Source organism: Equus asinus, chromosome 25 (genome assembly GCF_041296235.1).
Source record: "Equus asinus isolate D_3611 breed Donkey chromosome 25, EquAss-T2T_v2, whole genome shotgun sequence".
Taxonomy (NCBI): Eukaryota; Metazoa; Chordata; class Mammalia; order Perissodactyla; family Equidae; genus Equus; species Equus asinus.
This window is the reverse complement of record NC_091814.1, coordinates 55983286-56000813: the sequence shown is the minus strand read 5'-3', so window position 1 is coordinate 56000813 and position 17528 is coordinate 55983286. Positions and strand designations below refer to the sequence as shown.

Genomic DNA, 17528 nt, shown 5'->3' with positions numbered 1-17528 from the left:
GAGGAAGCTGGCACATAAAGAGGTTAGATAACTCACCCCCAGTCCTATGGTCAGTGGAGAGCATAGCCAGGATCTGTCCCCAAGCAGTCTGGCCACAGAGTCTGAGATCTTAACCACTATGCTATGCCACCTCTCCAAAACAGAATGTAAACTATTAGCTGATTTCATGAAAGACACTATAGATTTTTTTGTTGACCTGCATTACAGCTTGCTAAATACAGCCATAAATAGGAAACTTGGCCATCATGTTATGTGTCTATGATAATCTAAAACACTTAAGGGGCCGGCCCCATGGCCAAGTGGTTAAGTTCGCATGCTCCGCTTCAGCAGCCCAGGGTTTCACAGGTTCAGGTCCTGGGCACGGACATGGCACCACTCATCAAGCCAGAGGTGGTGTCCCACATTGCAGAGCCAGAAGGACCTACAACTAGGAGATACAACTATGTACTGGGGGACTTTGGGGAGAAAGAAAGACGAAGGAGGAGGGGGGAGGGGGAGGGGGAGGGGGAGGGGGAGAAGAAGAAAAGACTGGCAACAGATGTTAGCTCAGGTGCCAATCTTTTTTTTTTTTTTTTTAATTTTTTTGTTCCTTCTTCTCCTTAAAACTCCCCAGTACATAGTTGTATATTTTAATTTTGGGTCCTTCTAGTTCTGCTATGTGGGACACCGCCTCAGCATGGCTCGATGAGCGGTGCCATGTCTGCACCCTGGATCTGAACATGCGAAACCCTGGGCAGCCAAAGCGGAGCCCTTGAACTTAACCACTGGGCCACAGGGCCGGCCCCGTCAGGTACTAATCTTTAAAAAAAGCCCCAAAAAACAAAAACACTTCCGGCTAACTTCAACCTAGTATAGAAATGAGGCATAATTCAAAATGATAATGGTCTCTGCTTCCTTAAAGCTTCACACCACTCCCTCCACCTTTCTTCAGCTTAGACTCAGGTCATGAACATGTATCCACATGAGCTCACCACTGCTTTCCTCCCAAGACTTGCCCAGGGTCTGTGAGGACGCTGTACTTCTCTGGGCCAAGTCAGGCAGGGACCAATAGACTCCTCTGCCTGACACCTTGCACCGTGGAATGTGCCCCCACTGGTTCTGTCTAGTCCTGCCACGGTTTTCACTGGCATTCTGCCTTTCCCTCCCCACTGAAAATGCTAAAGGCTTGTAGCTTTGTGTTTCCACATTGTGCCTGATACTGTGTAGTGGATGTGAGGGGTGGTTTTACATTCCCAGCCCTTCCTAAATTCCGGTCTTCTAAAAATGGAGCTGCCTAGTTTAGAAAGCTGCTCGACTGAAATAAATTCCTAACAACTTAGGCTCTTCTAGGATACACATTAAAATGAGTGGTTGGAATGGGAAGAAGACAGAACAGTCAGGAAACTCACAGACTAGTAGGACTGAATTGAGGCTACAACAGCGTGATGAGTGTAAAAGAGATTGGTAAACTGTAAAATCTTTTAGCGATCCTCACTATGACTCAGACCAAGTGGCCTCTTCACTATAGTCTAGGCCAGTGATTCCCAAATATTAGCTTGCATCAGAATTACCTGGAGGGCCCTATTAAAACAGATTTCTGGGCCCACTGTTTCTGATTCACTACATTTGGCTGGTGTCTGATAGTTTGCATTTCTATCAAGTTTCCAGATGATGCTTATGCTGTTGGTCCCAGGACCATACTTTGAGTCCCCCTGGTCTAGGCTGCTGGATGGGCAAAACCATCTTCTCCACAGTGAGCATACAGCAGACACTCAGATGGGGTTGTTATTAATATTAGGCTCCATGTCGTGGTAACCCCAATATTTGCTCTCTTCTGCCTCCAGATTGCTCAGCGCAGTTCGGCTGAGATTCACGGGAAAAAGAGATTGCATTCCTTTCCTTTTCTTCCATGTGTCTCAACCTCCTGCAGTTAATACCCCTTCTTATTTAAAAGTTGCTTCACAGCTTGCAAGGAACTCTCACACACATTATTGTGTTCAAATCTGAAATACGTGTTCATTTCTGAGCATAAAGCTCACGTGAGATAGGTAAAGTGGGGGAAGGGGCGCTGGGGCAGAAGAACACCCCCTTTCCTTCGGCTCTGAACGTAGGCATAGGTTTGTGTTTCAGACCAGGTATCCTAGAGGGGCTCGGTGCCTTCCTTACTGAAGGGATGTATAATACAATGTCCAAAGTTAGGGCAAAAAAGCAGTGATGACGAGCATCCCGTACTGGGCCCCCTCCCTGCCAAATACAACGGGTGGGTGGGGCAATCCCGAGGGAGCCCTTCCTGGGAGGGTTCCGCCCGCACCGGCTGAAGCCGCGTCCCGGGCTGCCCGCCGCCCCTGCCTCTCCTCCGCAGTCCGCCCTCCGCAACGCCAAAACGCAGCCGCAGAGCCCTCCAGACCTCTCCTGGGGCACCGCGCGGCGCAACCAACCCTAACAACGCGGCCGCACGACGCCCCCTCAGCCCTCTGGGCTTCCCATTGGCCCGCTGCCGTTGTCACTCTCTCCTTGCCTCGCCTTCCCCCTCGCGGGCGGAGGCGCCGGGCGGGGTAGGTTGCGCGCTCGCTCGCCGCGGGCTCGGGCCGCGGTCGCGGCTTTGCAGCAGGCGGCGCGGCGCGGCGCGGCGGGCGGGCGGGAGCGGCTGGCCCATGAGGGGCGGGGGCCAGCGGCAGGGCCGGGGGCCGCAGCCGGCGCTGAGGGCGGCCGACGAGGACCTGCCCGGCCGGCTGCCCCAGCCCTGCCTCGCCCAGCAGCCCGGCCAGCCGGGAGGGATGCTCTGCGCCGCCCCGCTCTCCTCCGCCCTGCCCATGCCCTGGAGCAGAAAGTTTGGGGGCCGGGGGCTGTCTTCCTCCTCCCGCTCCAATGACTGCCCAAGGACTCCTGCTGCCCAGCCTCGACTGTGACCTGCCTCCGCTCCCCAGGTGGTAATGAACTCTTCCAAGCTGTAACCAAGGCTCCCCCTCCTCGCCCCCCCATCCTCCTTTAAAAATATTTATTTTTTAATTCAAGAAATTGTGATCCGCCGACTCCCCTCCTCGTTCATGATGTAGACCCTGGGCCTCGTTTCTGAGAGTAAGAGGGGGTGCGGTCTCCCCCAAGACGGCGCGCTGGAAGGACAGAGTCCCCTTGCCGACCCACATACACCATGAAGAGGTGCAAATCGGACGAGCTGCGGCAACAGCAGGGCGAGGAGGATGGAGCTGGGCTGGAAGATGCCGCTTGCCACCTGCCGGGCGCGGACCTCCGGCCTGGGGAGGCCGCGGGTGCTAACTCCGCTGGCGGGCCAACTTCAGATGCGGGCACTGCCGCGGCGCCCAATCCGGGTCCCCGAAGCAAGCCTCCTGATTTAAAGGTGAGCGCAGACCCTCCCCTGGCAAGCCCAGCCGGCGACTTAGTTTTCCCCGCCCTACGCAGAAGTGCTTTAATAGGATAAAAGTGATAGGGAAGCCAGGCAAAGGTCAGAGAGAATGACGGATGTTGGGCCAAGACCCTGGGCTGGACGTCAGATACCGTTTGTGCCTCTGTCTTTCAGCTCCCTTTCAGGCCTCTGTGTTTGTTCCTCATTATTCAGCAGACCTTCTAGTGACTCACCCATTCGAGATGGTTTGAATAATGTGTGTGAAGTGCTATTCCCAGACAAAGGGCTGGAGAGACCCAAGATGCTAACTGAAAAGTTGACATCACTTTCCGTCCTGTAAGATGGCAGGGGAAGAAAATTGCTGCTTGGGAGGCCAAGCAGAGGACCATTAGTTTCCTTTGCTGAATGGTTTCCTCCTTTTGGGACCTTCCTGGATGAAGCTCAGTTTGGCCATCGGTGAAAGGGGAGTGTGGATTTCTTGCCGTTAGGTGGAGCCAGAGGTTAAGCTAGCGCTTGGAGATCCCTGCCTGCCTGCTGAACCAACCCCTAGGGTGGAGAACTGACAGGTGGCCAAGCCGTGCTTGGGCTGGTTTGGGGCCTCGGTTCAAGTTGCACACATGCTGAGGTGGCAATTGGAACCGGAATCCGAAGGAGCCGATCCCATGCAGCTGGGAGTCCTTTATTTTCTTTCTTGAGATTGCTGAGACTGTTGTCAAGCCGTATTGAATATATCTCTATATTAATTAAAACAGCGCCAGCATAAATAATGCACCTTTGCTGGAGCTGCCACAGGGACTGCAGGCTCAGGCTTCCCGAGCCGCCTCACCATGGGGCTGACCAAGTTGTCAGCCCAAGGAAGGAACTTAGATGCCTTGGAGATTGATGCCTCGGGGAGATTTTCTCCGGAGAGGGTGCAAGGTCTGGGCTAGGGGAGCGAGAGGACTCCGTTAAATAAAGCCTGTATCCTATGGCAGCAGCCACTAAGGAGCTAACCTGAATAAGCCAATGACATTCCTCGTTTGGCCTGAGCAGCTCAGAGTCAGGAAGTCAGAGCGCAGGTGAGTGTCCTCTTACCTGTGTGTGTTACCTGTCTGTGTTCCTTGGGGAGGCCGGGGGGGTGGACAGCTGCCTCCTTGGGTGTACTTTTCAAAACTAAATGTGACCTCTGGTTCTGTTGCTGCCCCTTTCGGGGGTTGGGGGCTAGCCTGGGTTTAAAGATGTGCTCCGTTGGGTAGTTCTGTGCAGGAAGCTTACACTGTAGTCAGGCCCAGGGAGTCCTCAGTGCCCCGCCGTCGGGTCTGAGCCCACCCTGTGTGGTTTCTGTTTTAAATGAGATGGTGAAGGGGAAGGGGTGCTCTTAATGCTGACGTGGGGAGGGGGCCAGGTTTTTGCTGCAGACTTCAGCTTCATTAGATACAGATGGGCCGATACAGATGGATCTGGCCAGCAAACCCTGATTCCTTGACCAGATGGGACCGTCGCCCTGAGTCCATGAGAAGCAGCCTTGGAACCCCCGCACTCTCCAGCTCAGGGTGGCAGTGGGAACTGTCGGCTCCATTCATTTCCACCTGCTGTCTTCATGAGGGAAGGTGGGCTGGTTGTGGTGTGGGGTGGGGATTGCAGTGTCTTTGTCTCTGAAAATAAAGCTGCTTTGAGAAGCTCGTTCATCTCCACCTTCTGATATCATCTCTCTTTTTTTTTTTGGTGACACCCTCATTCTGGTTGGGGCAGATATAGCAACAACAAACAGGGCCGTTTTCTGTTTATGTCTGTTAACTTTATCGCATTTTACCAGGGTAGGGACTTCAGAACCAGACATGAACTTGGGGTCTATTGCAATTTGATTTGCTGTGTGATCTCAGGCAAATCACTCAACTTTTCTGAGCCTTTTTCCGGGGAAAGGGACTGGGAATATTGAAGAGTGTCCAAACTTGTTTTCTAATCCTGGAAAAGTTGTTTTCCAGTGATGGAAAAATTCCATAATTGGCTCTGAAACTGGGTGGAAGCTGACTTGTTTTAGATTTGATGGCAGCACCAGAAAGGAGCAGGTGGGGGCCAGCCCGGTGGTGCAGGGGTTAAGTTCGCATGTTCCGCTTCCATGGCCCGGGGTTCGCTGGTTTGGATCCCAGGTGCAGACCTATGCACTGCTTGTCAAGCCATGCTGTGGCAGGCGTCCCACATATAAAGTAGAGGAAGATGGGCACGGATGTTAGCTCAGGGCCAGTCTTCCTCAGCAAAAAGAGGAGGATTGGTGGTGCATGTTAGCTCAGGGCTAATCTTCCTCAAAAAAAAAAAAAAAAGAAAAGAAAAGAAGGGGCAGGTGTGATTTCTAACACCCTCTACTCTAACCCCACCCCTTTGCTTGACGTAGGGAGACCAGCAATTCTGGCTTGCTTTTGTTTTCAGTTTAAACTTTGGAGATAGGAACTTTTGGTCCCTTAGTCCTACTTCTATTTTCTTGTGACAGCTCCAGGCTTTGTGACGGATTAAGTGCATGGGAAGAAATCATCTTGAGAAAGTAGCAAAAACATAAGAGGCTTATCTGAAGCACCTCCACAGAGGTAGGGGCGAGAGGAGAAGAGAATTTTAGTCTTTGCCAAAGAGAGCTGAATGACGCCCTAACAGTGGCAGCCAGGGGTTTCCTGGGCGCCTGTGGTCTCTCTCCCCAGTCCCTCAGTGTTGTGGCATCTTACTTGGCACTGTAAATTTCTGCTCTGGGGCCAGGGATCTGTGATTATTGGGGAGGGCCAGTGGAAAGAAGGGAAAAGTGTGAAGCCGCAGTCTTAAAGGAGCCGTCTCAAAACCATAAGTGAAAAATAACCTGAAGATGGACGTTGCCCCCCAGGAGGCTTGTGCAGGCCCTCTGGGGGCCTTCTCAGCAACTCCATACACTTGAGTGCGCTTCCGGAGGATCTCAGCAGACGCCCCTGCAGTGGGAGCCCATAATCCAGAGTCACGTTGGAATCATTCTGGAATCCAGAGTCCAGCCTCTAGGGGCTCAGATTCCTGTTTAACCACTTGAGTTCATGTCTTGATTCATTTGTCATCATTATCCAGCCCTTCGCTGCTACCAGGTTCCCTGTCAGCTGGGAGGAGATGCCAGGACTGCTGGTTGCAGAGAGTCTTGGCTGACCAGAAGTACCCTGGAATTCTCCAGCAAGAAAACCCAGCTGCAGGAAGAATGGGAGTCGGGAGGGGCTAACGGGAAAACTGCAGAAAGGGACACAGAACACACGGTCTTGTTAAAGATACAGCGTGGTGGATGCTGCTGAGGCCTGGGACCACTCACGAAGCTAAGAGTCAGCTGGTTCTGTCCTGATGCGTTTTGGAGCCTGGAGGCAGGGGAGGAGATCTGCGACCTCACAGCCTCTCCGTGCAGCTGGAGAAATTGAGCCTTTCCTGAAAGGAAGGCCTAGGCTCTTCCCCTGGACTTGCCCTGAGCTTCCCTGTCCCTCACAAAAGCCCCTGCAAATAATTTCCCTAGGGGTTTCTGGCCAGTATTGATGCTTTTTCCCAGAAGAAAAAGGGGGACCTCCAAATATGTTATTCCAGTCCTGGTTCAAAGTGCTGTTGACTTCGGGCTTGGGCTCCAGCTTGTGTTCTTCATTCACGCTATGCGTGGTCTTCCTGCCTGCTCCGAGTGGAGATCAGGAAGAGCGGTTAGAAGCCATCGCTGAGGGGAAGTCGCAAGGGAGTCCACTACGAGTCTCCGTGCCGGCTTACAGCCTGTGCTGGTGATCACAGGGGCTTCAGCCCCCGTATGAATGGCCTGTGTAGAGAGCCCGCTGGAGGAGGGATCGTGGGTCACGCAGGAAAGGCACTGTTTTAGACTAAGGAGTGCGATGCGCCTATGAAAGTGTCTGAAAACACATGTGTACAGTTTAAATAACAATAGCAAAACAGCAGGCCGGCCGGGTGGCGCAGTGCTTAAGTTCACACACTCTGCCTCGGTGGCCCAGAGTTCAGTGGTTCAGATCTCAGGTGCAGACCTACATACTGCTAATCAAGCCGTGTTGTGGCAGCGTCCCACACAGAAGAACTAGAATGGCCTACAGCTAGGATACATAGCTATGTACTGGGGCTTTGGGGAGAAAAAAAAAAGAGGAAGATTCGCAACAGATGTTAGCTCAGAGCCAATCTTCCTCACCAAAAAGCATAAAAAACAAAACAAAAACTGAAGGTCATAGCTTCTAAAAAAAAAAAGAAAGGGAAAAACATAGCAAAACAGACACCCCATCTACCCACTTCCGAAGTCAAGGAAGAGAACATTGACATTCCCAAGAAGCCCCTGCTTGTTTTTCTGTTCTTTTGTTGGTTTGTTTTACCTTTTTTGTAAGGCCCAGTGTTTACAGTGCCAAAATTTATGGGTTTCAGTCTCTCCACTTTTTCAGTGGAGGAGAAGACAAGCTACTTCATAGGGATGTGGGTGGGATGAAGGAGGGCGTGTGTTCCAGGGCTCTAGGGGAGGGTGTGATGGCAGAGTGTGGCTCTACGTGGCCTTGCTGCATTATAAGGCTCCTCGTTCTACTTCAGAAGTGATGTATTCAGCCTTGAAGATTCCTGTAGTCTCAGTGGGAGCTGGAGCCCTGGGACAGGTTTCTTCAGGGGAGGTGGAATTGAGGTAGAACTAAGAACAGGGAAATGGGATACGAGTTCTTCGGCCACGGGTACTGCCCTTGCCTCCAGGGGAGCTCCCAAACAGGACGGAAGACTTGCGAGAAATCATCCATCAAGGGACAGTAAGTTTAAGGGTGCTTGGAGCATCATGTGATGGAGTCAGAAACATGGGCTTAATCAGAAAGGTGTCCTGGGGGAGTGGGCTTAGAGCACAACATTGAAGAAAGAATGGAACATTAATTCCCAAACAAGAGGAAAGGGGCTTTCTGAGTGGGGGAAGTGAAATGCAAGCGCCAACTCTTTTGTAGGGCCTGTGTCCTTTTGGACTTAAGTGGCAGTTGTCCTCCCAGCCCTGTAAATGGTCAGGAACAGTGGAGGCGCGTGGAGAATGCTGAGGGTGCCGGTTTCTATCCCGCCTGCACCTCCTGTGAGGTGGGCCGAGGCCCTGCGGCCTGGCACGGCCCCGCTCCAGCCTCCACCTCCAGTAACATCAGAGCAGCCCTGTGTGTGGGCGCGGCGGGGCTGATGGCCCCTGGGAAAGCATGTGGCGGCGGAGCTCTGTGTCCTGCCACACGCCTGGTTCCAGATGAATTCCCAGCTGCTCTAGTTCCAGTGGGGACTGTCTTGCAGGCTCAGTATTTACAGAATGTGCTTCTTTTTGTGTATTTAATTGTGTCTTAACTGAAATCTCATTAATAAGAATCTCTTCCTCAACAAGGAATTGAAACATTCCATAGGACCTGAATTTGGGGCTGAAGTTTAAAGAAAGTGTGGCTCTCAGGCTGGGAAGAAGGCTCAGGTGGCCTCTCAGTGGTGGTCTTGGAGGCCAGTTCAAAACTCGTGTCTATTTTCATCTCTCTTCTAAGAAATGGTGTCTCCCTTGGAAATCCTCATAGACTCGGAGGGTGCTTTCTCAGAACAAGGGGCTGTGACTGGACAGGGCCCACCTTTATCAGCCAAACACTTAAGCCTCTCTCCTTGGGAGACGTTAGAACAAAGCTGTTGAGGGATAGCAGGTACGTTTTGTGATTGTGTGAGAAAAACAATATTTTACTTTTCAAACCAAAAAGCTAAAGGCTTCCTTAGTCCAGCCAAGTTAACTGAGTGATGACCACTTGGAAAACAAAGCTACCGGTATGAACACGAGCCCTGACCTAAGCTGTGTGTGAAGACCTGAACACACTCGGGCTCCTGGTCTGTGTTCATCTGCTGCCAGCCAGCTCAGTCTCGGCAGCTGGTCAGACGGCAGCCTGAGACAAGGGCTTCAACTGCAGTGGACGGGTCTGGGGTAGACACGAGAAAGCTGCTGCACCGAGCATTTTAAATCTTTGGAAAAGGTAGTTGTCGAAGGATTGAATCACCTTTTTAAGATGGTTTTGTAGACTTGGATAGTTTCCACTCAGAAAATGAACGCACAAATAGTGAGGTGGCAATCGCCTTGTTTGTGTTGAGGCTTCTGCCAGGTGGTCTTAGGGACACAAAGATAGAGATGATACAGCTCCTGCCCTCCATTCGCTCCTATCCGCATCGAGGCTTCCATCCATAAGCAGAGGAGAAGTTGGATAACAGTTTGAGAGAGCACTAGAAGCCATGTCACAAGGCAGGACGTGATTAATTGCAGGATGAGTGGTGCAGATAATGAGCTCGAGTGCAGAGCCACGTGGTGAGATCTGCAGACTGGTGTGGTCAGGGGGCTTTGCGCAGGGGGAGGCGGTGGAGGATGGGCGGGATGGGTGGGATGAGAAGACGCAGAGAGAGGGCACGGTGTGCAGGTAACTTTAATAAAAACGTTCCACGCTGGCATACGTCAGTTGGTTCTGCCTGAAGACCCAGTGGGCGCGGTCACCTTTCCCGACTTGCATGGGCTCCAGGCAGAATTGTCTAAGCAGGAAAGGAATTAAAATAAAATTGGGGATGGGGAAATCATTTGCCCCTGAGTTGAGATCTGTTTTTTAATGTCAGCTGTGATGCCAGGGAAGAAAAACATGATTCCAAAAATCTTTCATCACTATGTTTCTAACAGAAGCCCCAAACAGGCCTGAAGAGTTGCAGCTGTTCACTCCTCTCCATTGTGTGGTCGTCAGCGCCAGACCTGGGGTGATGCTTCCTCTCGGCTCCAACTCAGGTTCCCCACCCAGAGCTTCTTAAGGACAACTGGAGACTTCCGCAGTCACTTTGTATCCCCAGAGTAGGACTCTGTGGGTTTTCACAGCGATTAGCTCTCTGATGCTGGCCCTGTTTCCATAGAGACCCTATAAATAGAGGCACGTTGGCGACCTAGGCTTGCTAAGGCTCACGGTGACCCAGTCACCCCACTGAACGCTCCAGCCCAACCAGTGGTGGGCAGAGGGAGTGTGAGACCCAGGTGGGAGGAAGGGACGTGCAGTCGGCTGCCGGTACGATAATTAGCTGTGGGTTAGTGTGACTTTTTAAAATCCTTTCGGCTTTTCTGGGAGTTGTTAAAAACACGGGGACCTGTAGGAATTAGAAGCCGCTTTAGGCTATTTTTAACCAGATGGTGCCAAGACACTGTACCCTGGAGCGTTTTACTCATGCAGCTGTGTTTGCAGATTTTGGAGCAGACTTCCCCTTCTGGGGACCCACACCCAGGGGGGAAAACGGAGGAAGCCCAGCTGTTCAGAGACCACAGGCTTCTCAGGAAGGAACCTTCGGAAACCATCTAGTCCACTCTTTCTTCCTGAGAGAAGGAGGGCACCCAAAGAAAACGGGTCCTTCCTGCCCTCAAAGGCAGCTCCAGGCGGAGACGCAGACTCCCCTCGTTTGCCCCCCGGGTGTCGGCCCCTGACCCCCCACTCTCCTTTCTGAGTGGCTCCTGCCTCCGGGCAGTTCTGGGACAGTTCTTGCTTATTCTTGTGGGTCAGGAGGGCTCTGCTTGGGTCCCACCTCTAACTCTGAGACATCTCCACTCTCTCTTCCTAACACATGGTTTCGTTTGGCCAGCAAAATGGTTTCTGGCAGCTGGGGAAAAGCAAAAGTCAGTGTGGAAAAGCAAGTGACATTTAGTAGCTGGAACCGGTTAGTCAGAGCAGGTGGCGCTTCCTGCTGCATTGGAGGCAGTTCCCTCAAGCTAGTCACCATGGCTTTCCTCGTTTTCCAGAACTTGTGGCTGGTTATGTGTATGTGATGAGGTTTTTTTTTCAATGCTTACCATGTGATGTCAAAACCCCTTAACCGTCTCCTCCTGGACACCACGTGCAGAAGCAACCTGGCCGCATGTCACCCTATTTTCTCGCCTGCACCTTGTAAGTAAGGAAGAACCCCTTCGTTTGGAGCAAGACCCCGCTCCCCCCATTATTCTTTGTCGTCTTTTTTGGTCTTTCCCTCATGCCTGCCGTAGACTGCAGCAGACTCGTCAGAGCTGCTGGGGCAGAGGTTCTGCGGTCACTTGAGTCACCATCCCTGGCTTTCCTTCACCTGCAGGACAAATGGGGAGGTGGGAAATGAAGGCCCTTCTTGGTGGTTAAAGGTCTTGCCCAAGCCCCACAATGTGGCATGGGCAGATCCAACGCTATACCTCAGGGACCTGATGCCCCTTGGCCCAGGCATTTTTGTTTTGTTTTAATCCTGCCTTTGATAATGTTCTGGGACACACGTCAATACTGTATCTACTTGAGTCTTGGAATTAGTGTGTGAGCCAGTGAAGGTAAATTAGACTAGAAGTTGGGGGTTCATCTGTGTGACTTAGATGAGCCACTTAACTGTGCTGGGCCTCAGTTTCTTCATCTGCAAAATGGAGTCACTGATGCTTCATCTGTCCCACCCTCCCTCCTGAGGTTAGGCTGGCGTCAGGCTAGAAGGACAGCATAAATTGGAAAGTGCTTTGAATAATGCTGTTGTATAACATTAGAAACATTAGAAACAAACTGACCAAGGATTTTAGGCTCTAAGGCAATATGGCAGACAGTGATGGTTGCTGTCCACAGCACCCCGCCCGTTTCCTGGGGCTGAGGGAGGGGAAATGCCTGAGAGCTCCAGGACCTCCGGGGAAGGCTTGCGAAGGGTAGCTCTTTATCTGTGTGGATACGGAAGAGAGGCCACAGTGCAGGAGAAGCCAGGTTAGGAGAGGAGAAATCGGCCTGGGATAGGATGCTAGGAAGACAATTTGCAATATGGACTGTGACCATTTGGTAGAAGCAGCTGGGCAAATGCCAGAGCCAGCTGGCCCCTCCGCGATACCTGGAGGGAGGTCTGGTATCAGCTCGGGTCTGAGATTGTGTAACTTATTTGGTGTGTAAAATGGGTGATGTAAGGGTCCCACCTACTGTGAAGATTGTGAGGGAACTCCAGTGAGGTGAAAATGAAAATCCTAAACTTTTATACAAATACAAGAAAGTACAGTAACATCCAGATGCAAGTGCGGCCGTCTACACAAACAGCGCTGAGGTGTGAGGTCACAGTAAGAGCTGGGCCAGCGAGTTCGGAAGACCTGAAGATGTGTTTTTCTTGGTTGCTGCATGGGCTAAGTTTTCCGCTCTGTAAGTTTGTTTCTAGAAACAAAGGAACCCAGCACGTGTAATTTGGAATGTTTTTAAGTGGCTGAGGCTGCCTCATGAGTTTATGGGTGGTTCCCACGGGTGAAGACCTGCTGTGGCGCACTGCGCCCCCCGCGCTGGGTTCTGAGCTTCCCTCCCCGGTTACAGAGTGTGGGTTCTCACCTGTCCTTCCAGGTCCCAGCCCTCCTCCCGCTGGCCCTGACACCTGCCCGGGGGCTCAGCCCGGCCGCATGCGCCCGCCCGCTGACCGAGGCAGCTGTCTGGATGGGGTCGCACGTGGTTCTGCCAAGCACGGGCAGGCCGGCTGCCCTTCTCTGAGCCGTCTTGCTTGGGGAGCCTGTGCAGAATCTCGGCAGCAGAGCTGAGGCGGGGGGCAGGGGGCTGGGGCTGGGGCAGCCTGGGCTCCAGGGCCTCCTCAGTCTGTTCCAATTTGAGGGGAAAGATGCCCGTGTGGGTAGCTGTTCTGACATCTATGCCAAAGAAGTGTTCAAGTCTCTGCCTGCACTGCAGGGTGCACCCATGGAAGTAAAGTTTATTCATTTATTACGTTTACCAGTTTGTTATAAAGGGTACAGATGAACAGCCAGATAAAGAGGTACATAGGGCGAGGTCCAGAAGGGTCCTGAGTGCAGGAGCTTCTCTCCCGATGGAACTGGCGTTCACCACCCTCCTGTCACGTGGATGTCTCCATCAATCCGGAAGCTCCAGTAATGTTTATTTTATTGCCAACTCTATCAAGAATGTGATTGGCTACAAATATCAGAGTGTCATACTAGAGTTGTGTAGACACAGATAGGTTTCTTTCTTTCCTGCAGCAAGAATCCCAGGACACGCATTCACAACTGGTTTGGTGGCTTCACAGGGCCATCAGGTTCTCAGGCCTGTCCTGTGTTTGTAGGCCTTCGTCATCATGCCAGTCATCTTGTGGTTGCAAGATGGCTGCTGCATCTCCAGGCATTACCTCCACGTTCCAGATGGGGAGAAGTATGAAGGGCCAGTACCTTTATCAGGAAAGCAAGTGTTCCGAGAAACTCTCACCTTGCTTTTCATTGGCCAAAACTATACCATGTGGCTATTCTTAGCTGCAAGGGAGTCTGATGAAGCAAGAATTTTTAGCAAGGCTCATTAGGACCATGCAGTTTGGGTGGTAAGGAGGAAAGGGGAATAGATACTGGGTAGGCAATTAGCAGTGTCTGCTACAACAGTATAACCTGCATGTATGACCTGATTTTCCCAGGCAGTGAGGCATCTTTGGAAACGGGGGGCCTTGTGGTCTGAAAGAGCCAGTGCAGCTTGAAGGGGGACCTAACTTAGAAGGAGGGAGGGCCTGGGGGCAGGGGAGAATCAGTCCAGAGGGATGCAACCTCGCAAGCCGAGTGCTGCCAGGCCCCAGGCCCCAGCCTGGCCACAAGGATATCGTGACCAGTGACCTGAACCCCCTTGTTGATTGGGAATGTCCTGTGGGGAGCCACGGGGTGCATTTCTTTGGGAATGAAAAGAGTGGGTCTGGGCTGCCCCCTTCTGCAAGGTGACCTTTTAGGTATGACGGGCCATTCACAGGGATCATCCAGATTCAGACAGCTGCAGTGGCGGCAGGGACCTCCCGAGAGCAGACCCCTCCCCCGCCCCCAGCAAGGGGCGTCTCAGAGCCCTCCACTCACCAGGCTCTTTATCTCTCCCCTTAAGAAAATCCAGCAGCTCTCGGAGGGCTCCATGTTTGGCCACGGCCTGAAGCACCTGTTCCACAGCCGCCGCCGGTCGCGGGAGAGGGAGTCCCAGACGTCTCAGGATTCCCAGCAGCAGCAGCAGCAGGGCCTGTCTGACCATGACTCCCCGGACGAGAAGGAGCGCTCCCCGGAGATGCACCGCGTCTCCTACGCCATGTCCCTTCACGACCTGCCCGCGCGGCCCACCGCCTTCAACCGTGTGCTGCAGCAGATCCGCTCCCGGCCCTCCATCAAGCGGGGCGCCAGCCTGCACAGCAGCAGCGGGGGCGGCAGCAGCGGGGGCGGCAGCCGGCGCACCAAGAGCAGCTCCCTGGAGCCCCAGCGTGGCAGCCCCCACCTGCTGCGCAAGGCCCCCCAGGACAGCAGCCTGGCCGCCATCCTGCACCAGCACCAGTGCCGCCCCCGCTCCTCCTCCACCACCGACACCGCCCTGCTGCTGGCTGATGGTGGCAACGTGTACCTCTTGGCCGAGGAGGCCGAGGGCGTTGGCGACAAGGTGAGACCGGGCAAGAGCAGGGCCTTCGCGGGGGGGCGGGGGGCTACTCAAGAGGCAAGAGCCGTCTGCTGAGGCATGTCTGGACCTGGGGAGCTGAGCTGGGGGCCGTGTCTGGTGGGGGTGGACGCCCCTGCCGCCTGCAGAGCTGTCTGCCTGGTTGAAGGCGTCAGAGATAGACTAAGCCAAAAGCAAGAGATGACCCCCAAATGGCTAATTTCTGTTTGTTTAGGAGTTTGTATTTCAGAATTGTCTTTTTCTCAGGCTGATGTTGGTGTTGGTTTGTTTTCCTTAAACACGCTATCAAGAGGCAGTGCCTACAGTAGTTAAGAGCACAGATTAGCACCAACCCTGGTTCTGCCACTTGCACTGCATCAGTCACTTAAACCTCTTTGTACCTCAATTTCCCTGACTGAAAATGGCGATAATGGGCCAGCCCGGTGGTATAGCAGTTCAGTTCATGGGCTCTGCTTCGGGGAACTGGCGCCAGTTCGGATCCTGGGTGCGGACATACACACCACTTGTCAAGCCATGCTGTGGCAGGCATCCCACATATAAAGTAGAGGAAGATGGGCAGTGGATGTTAGCTCAGGGCCAGTCTTCCTCAGCAAAAAGAGGAGGATTGGTGGCGGATGTTAGGTCAGGGCTAATCTTCCTCAAAAAAAAAAAGAAAAGAAAAAGAAAATGGCGATAATAATAGCAGAGTTGTAGGATTAAATGGGTTCGTATGTGTAAAGTACTTGGAATGGAGCCGGCACAGTATCGTTTTTGTTGTTAACAAAGATAGGGGAGGGATCGTGGAGGGTTGTTTGGTGAGGAGAACATCTAGTTTGGTACTTCATGAATTTCTGTGTTCACTCTTTTATTCCTGTAACAAGTATTTTTTGAATAATTGTTATGTGCTATAAGAACCCACAAGCCAGAGGGGCGGGGAGACAGATGGGTGAATGGACAGAATAGGGTGAAAAGGCTGTGATAGAGGCTGTGGGGGCTTCGGGCGGGGCGGGGGCAGTTGGTGAAGACCTTCTGGAGGAACCCATCGACTGAGTCTTGAAGAAGGAGTGCACTTCAGCCAGGGAAGAGCTGAGAGGAGGGAAATGGCGAGTGAGGGTTGTAGCATGTGCAACAGCAAGTGAGCTGGTGCCAGGGGCTGTGAGGGCTCAGCATGGTTCAAGCCTCCAGCACTTCTGAGGACTGACAGGTAGGCAGAGGCTTGATCACAGGGTAGGGCGAAGCTATCAAGGGGTGTTAGGCAGGAAACTGGGGAGAGGAGGTCCCTCTGGGTCTCAGTGTAGACAGTAGATTGGGAAAGGGGACAGGAGTGCAGTCCTGGAAAGTGTTTTTGGAGCTAGTGCAGAAGTCCAGGCTGCAGTAGTGAGAAGGGAAAAGAGGAGACAAGTTCAGAAGACATTTGGGAGTTAGACTCCACAGTACCCGGTGAGAAAGTGGACATGCGAGACAAAGGCAGGGAAGGACTGAGGAGGATCCTAGGGTTTCTGCTGTAGCAGCTTCAGGGATGGGGTGTCCTCTAGTTGAGGAAGCACAGGAGGAGCGTGTTTTGGGAGGAAGGTGATGAGTTCAGTGTTGGATGTGTTGAGTTGCAAGTGTGTTTGGGAGCTGTCCAGCTGGGGAGCACCACCTGGCAGTCCGGTTCATGGGGGAGAGATGGGCGGGGTGGGTGCTCTGGAGTCAGCACTGAGCTTGAAGTCATGGGTATGGATGCGACCCTCAAAGGGCACATGTTGAGTGAGAAGGAGGCCAAGGACAGATCCGACATGTAGGCGACAGGGCAGCCAGATATGTGGGAGTGAACCTGGAGAGAGATGACGCCAAAGCAAAAGAAGAAAGGAGTTTGAAGAAGGAAGTAATCAACAGAGTGAGATGCGGCAGCAGTGCGCGGGCAGATGTGGGTTTGGAAATGTACGCGGGCAGTATCAAGCAGTACAGTCATTGATCCCTGGCAAGAAATCAGTCTCAGTGGATTGAGGAGATGGCGAGAGTGGAAGCAGCACCTGCCGCTTGTCTGGAGGAGAAGGGACAGTGGGGTCTGGTTGAGGCAGTCTGGGTTTTGTTGGTTTTTGAAAGATGGGTAGGGAGGGTTGCAGATCACATAGGGCCTGATAGGCCAGGAAAAGGGCTTTTGACTTTTTTCTGAGTGAGCTGGGAAGTCATTAGGCTTTGTACAGATGAGCGACACCTTTTAAGAAGGTCACTCTGGCTGCTGTGTGGAGGATAGGCTGGGAGCCGGGGGGGAGGGTGGGGTCCAGCTGGAAAGCTGTTGGGCCCTCCGGGGTGGGATGACCGTAGCCTGCCGCGGGGTAGGCGTGTGAAGGTGTGGAGAAGCGGCTGGGTGCTGGATTTGCCTCAGAGATTGAGCTACAAAGGTTTCAGATGGGTGTGGGGCATGATAGAAAGGGAGTGGGCAAGGAGGGCACACAGGTCTTTGGCCTGGCATGTGGAAAGAAGAAACTGCCATTAACTGAGTTGGGGAAAACAGCAAATGGAACCGATGTCTGGCAGGGGCTGTGGGGGGCCGAAATCAGAGCTAGGTTGTAGACATGTTATGTTTGAGATGACTATTAAACATCCACGTGCAAGTGCCAAATAAGCAGTCAGATGTATGAGTCTGGAGTCTTGGGGAGAGATCCAGGCTGGAGGCATACATTTGGGAGTTGTCAGCATGTAGATAGTATTTGAAAATGATGGCACTGGACCATTTGCAAGCACAGTTTCAACTGTGGAGAAGTCTGTTCCAAGAGTGAGATCTGGATGTGTCGGCTAAAAGGGTAACGTGCCTTATGGAATGGAGCCCTAGAGGGGCCCAGTGGAATGAA

At 52.7% G+C, this 17528-nt stretch overlaps 1 protein-coding gene across 5 annotated transcripts in view; it reads left to right on the top strand.

Annotated features, from left to right (window-relative positions):
- The first annotated feature begins 2674 nt into the window (after positions 1–2674).
- The window catches only part of TMCC2 (transmembrane and coiled-coil domain family 2), a 35449-nt gene continuing 20595 nt past the window's right edge, over positions 2675–17528 (top strand). Inside the window, exons 1-3 of one of the 5 annotated variants that reach the window (XM_014829347.3) lie at positions 2675–2909; positions 2995–3337; positions 14161–14697. In XM_014829347.3, the coding sequence (XP_014684833.1) occupies positions 3131–3337; positions 14161–14697 (744 nt within the window). In that variant the 5' untranslated portion in view covers positions 2675–2909; positions 2995–3130. Of the gene's footprint in view, positions 2910–2994; positions 3338–4317; positions 4402–14160; positions 14698–17528 lie in introns of those variants that run through there. The other 4 variants (XM_014829364.3, XM_070497195.1, XM_044758067.2 and 1 more) reach the window with 4 other exon arrangements.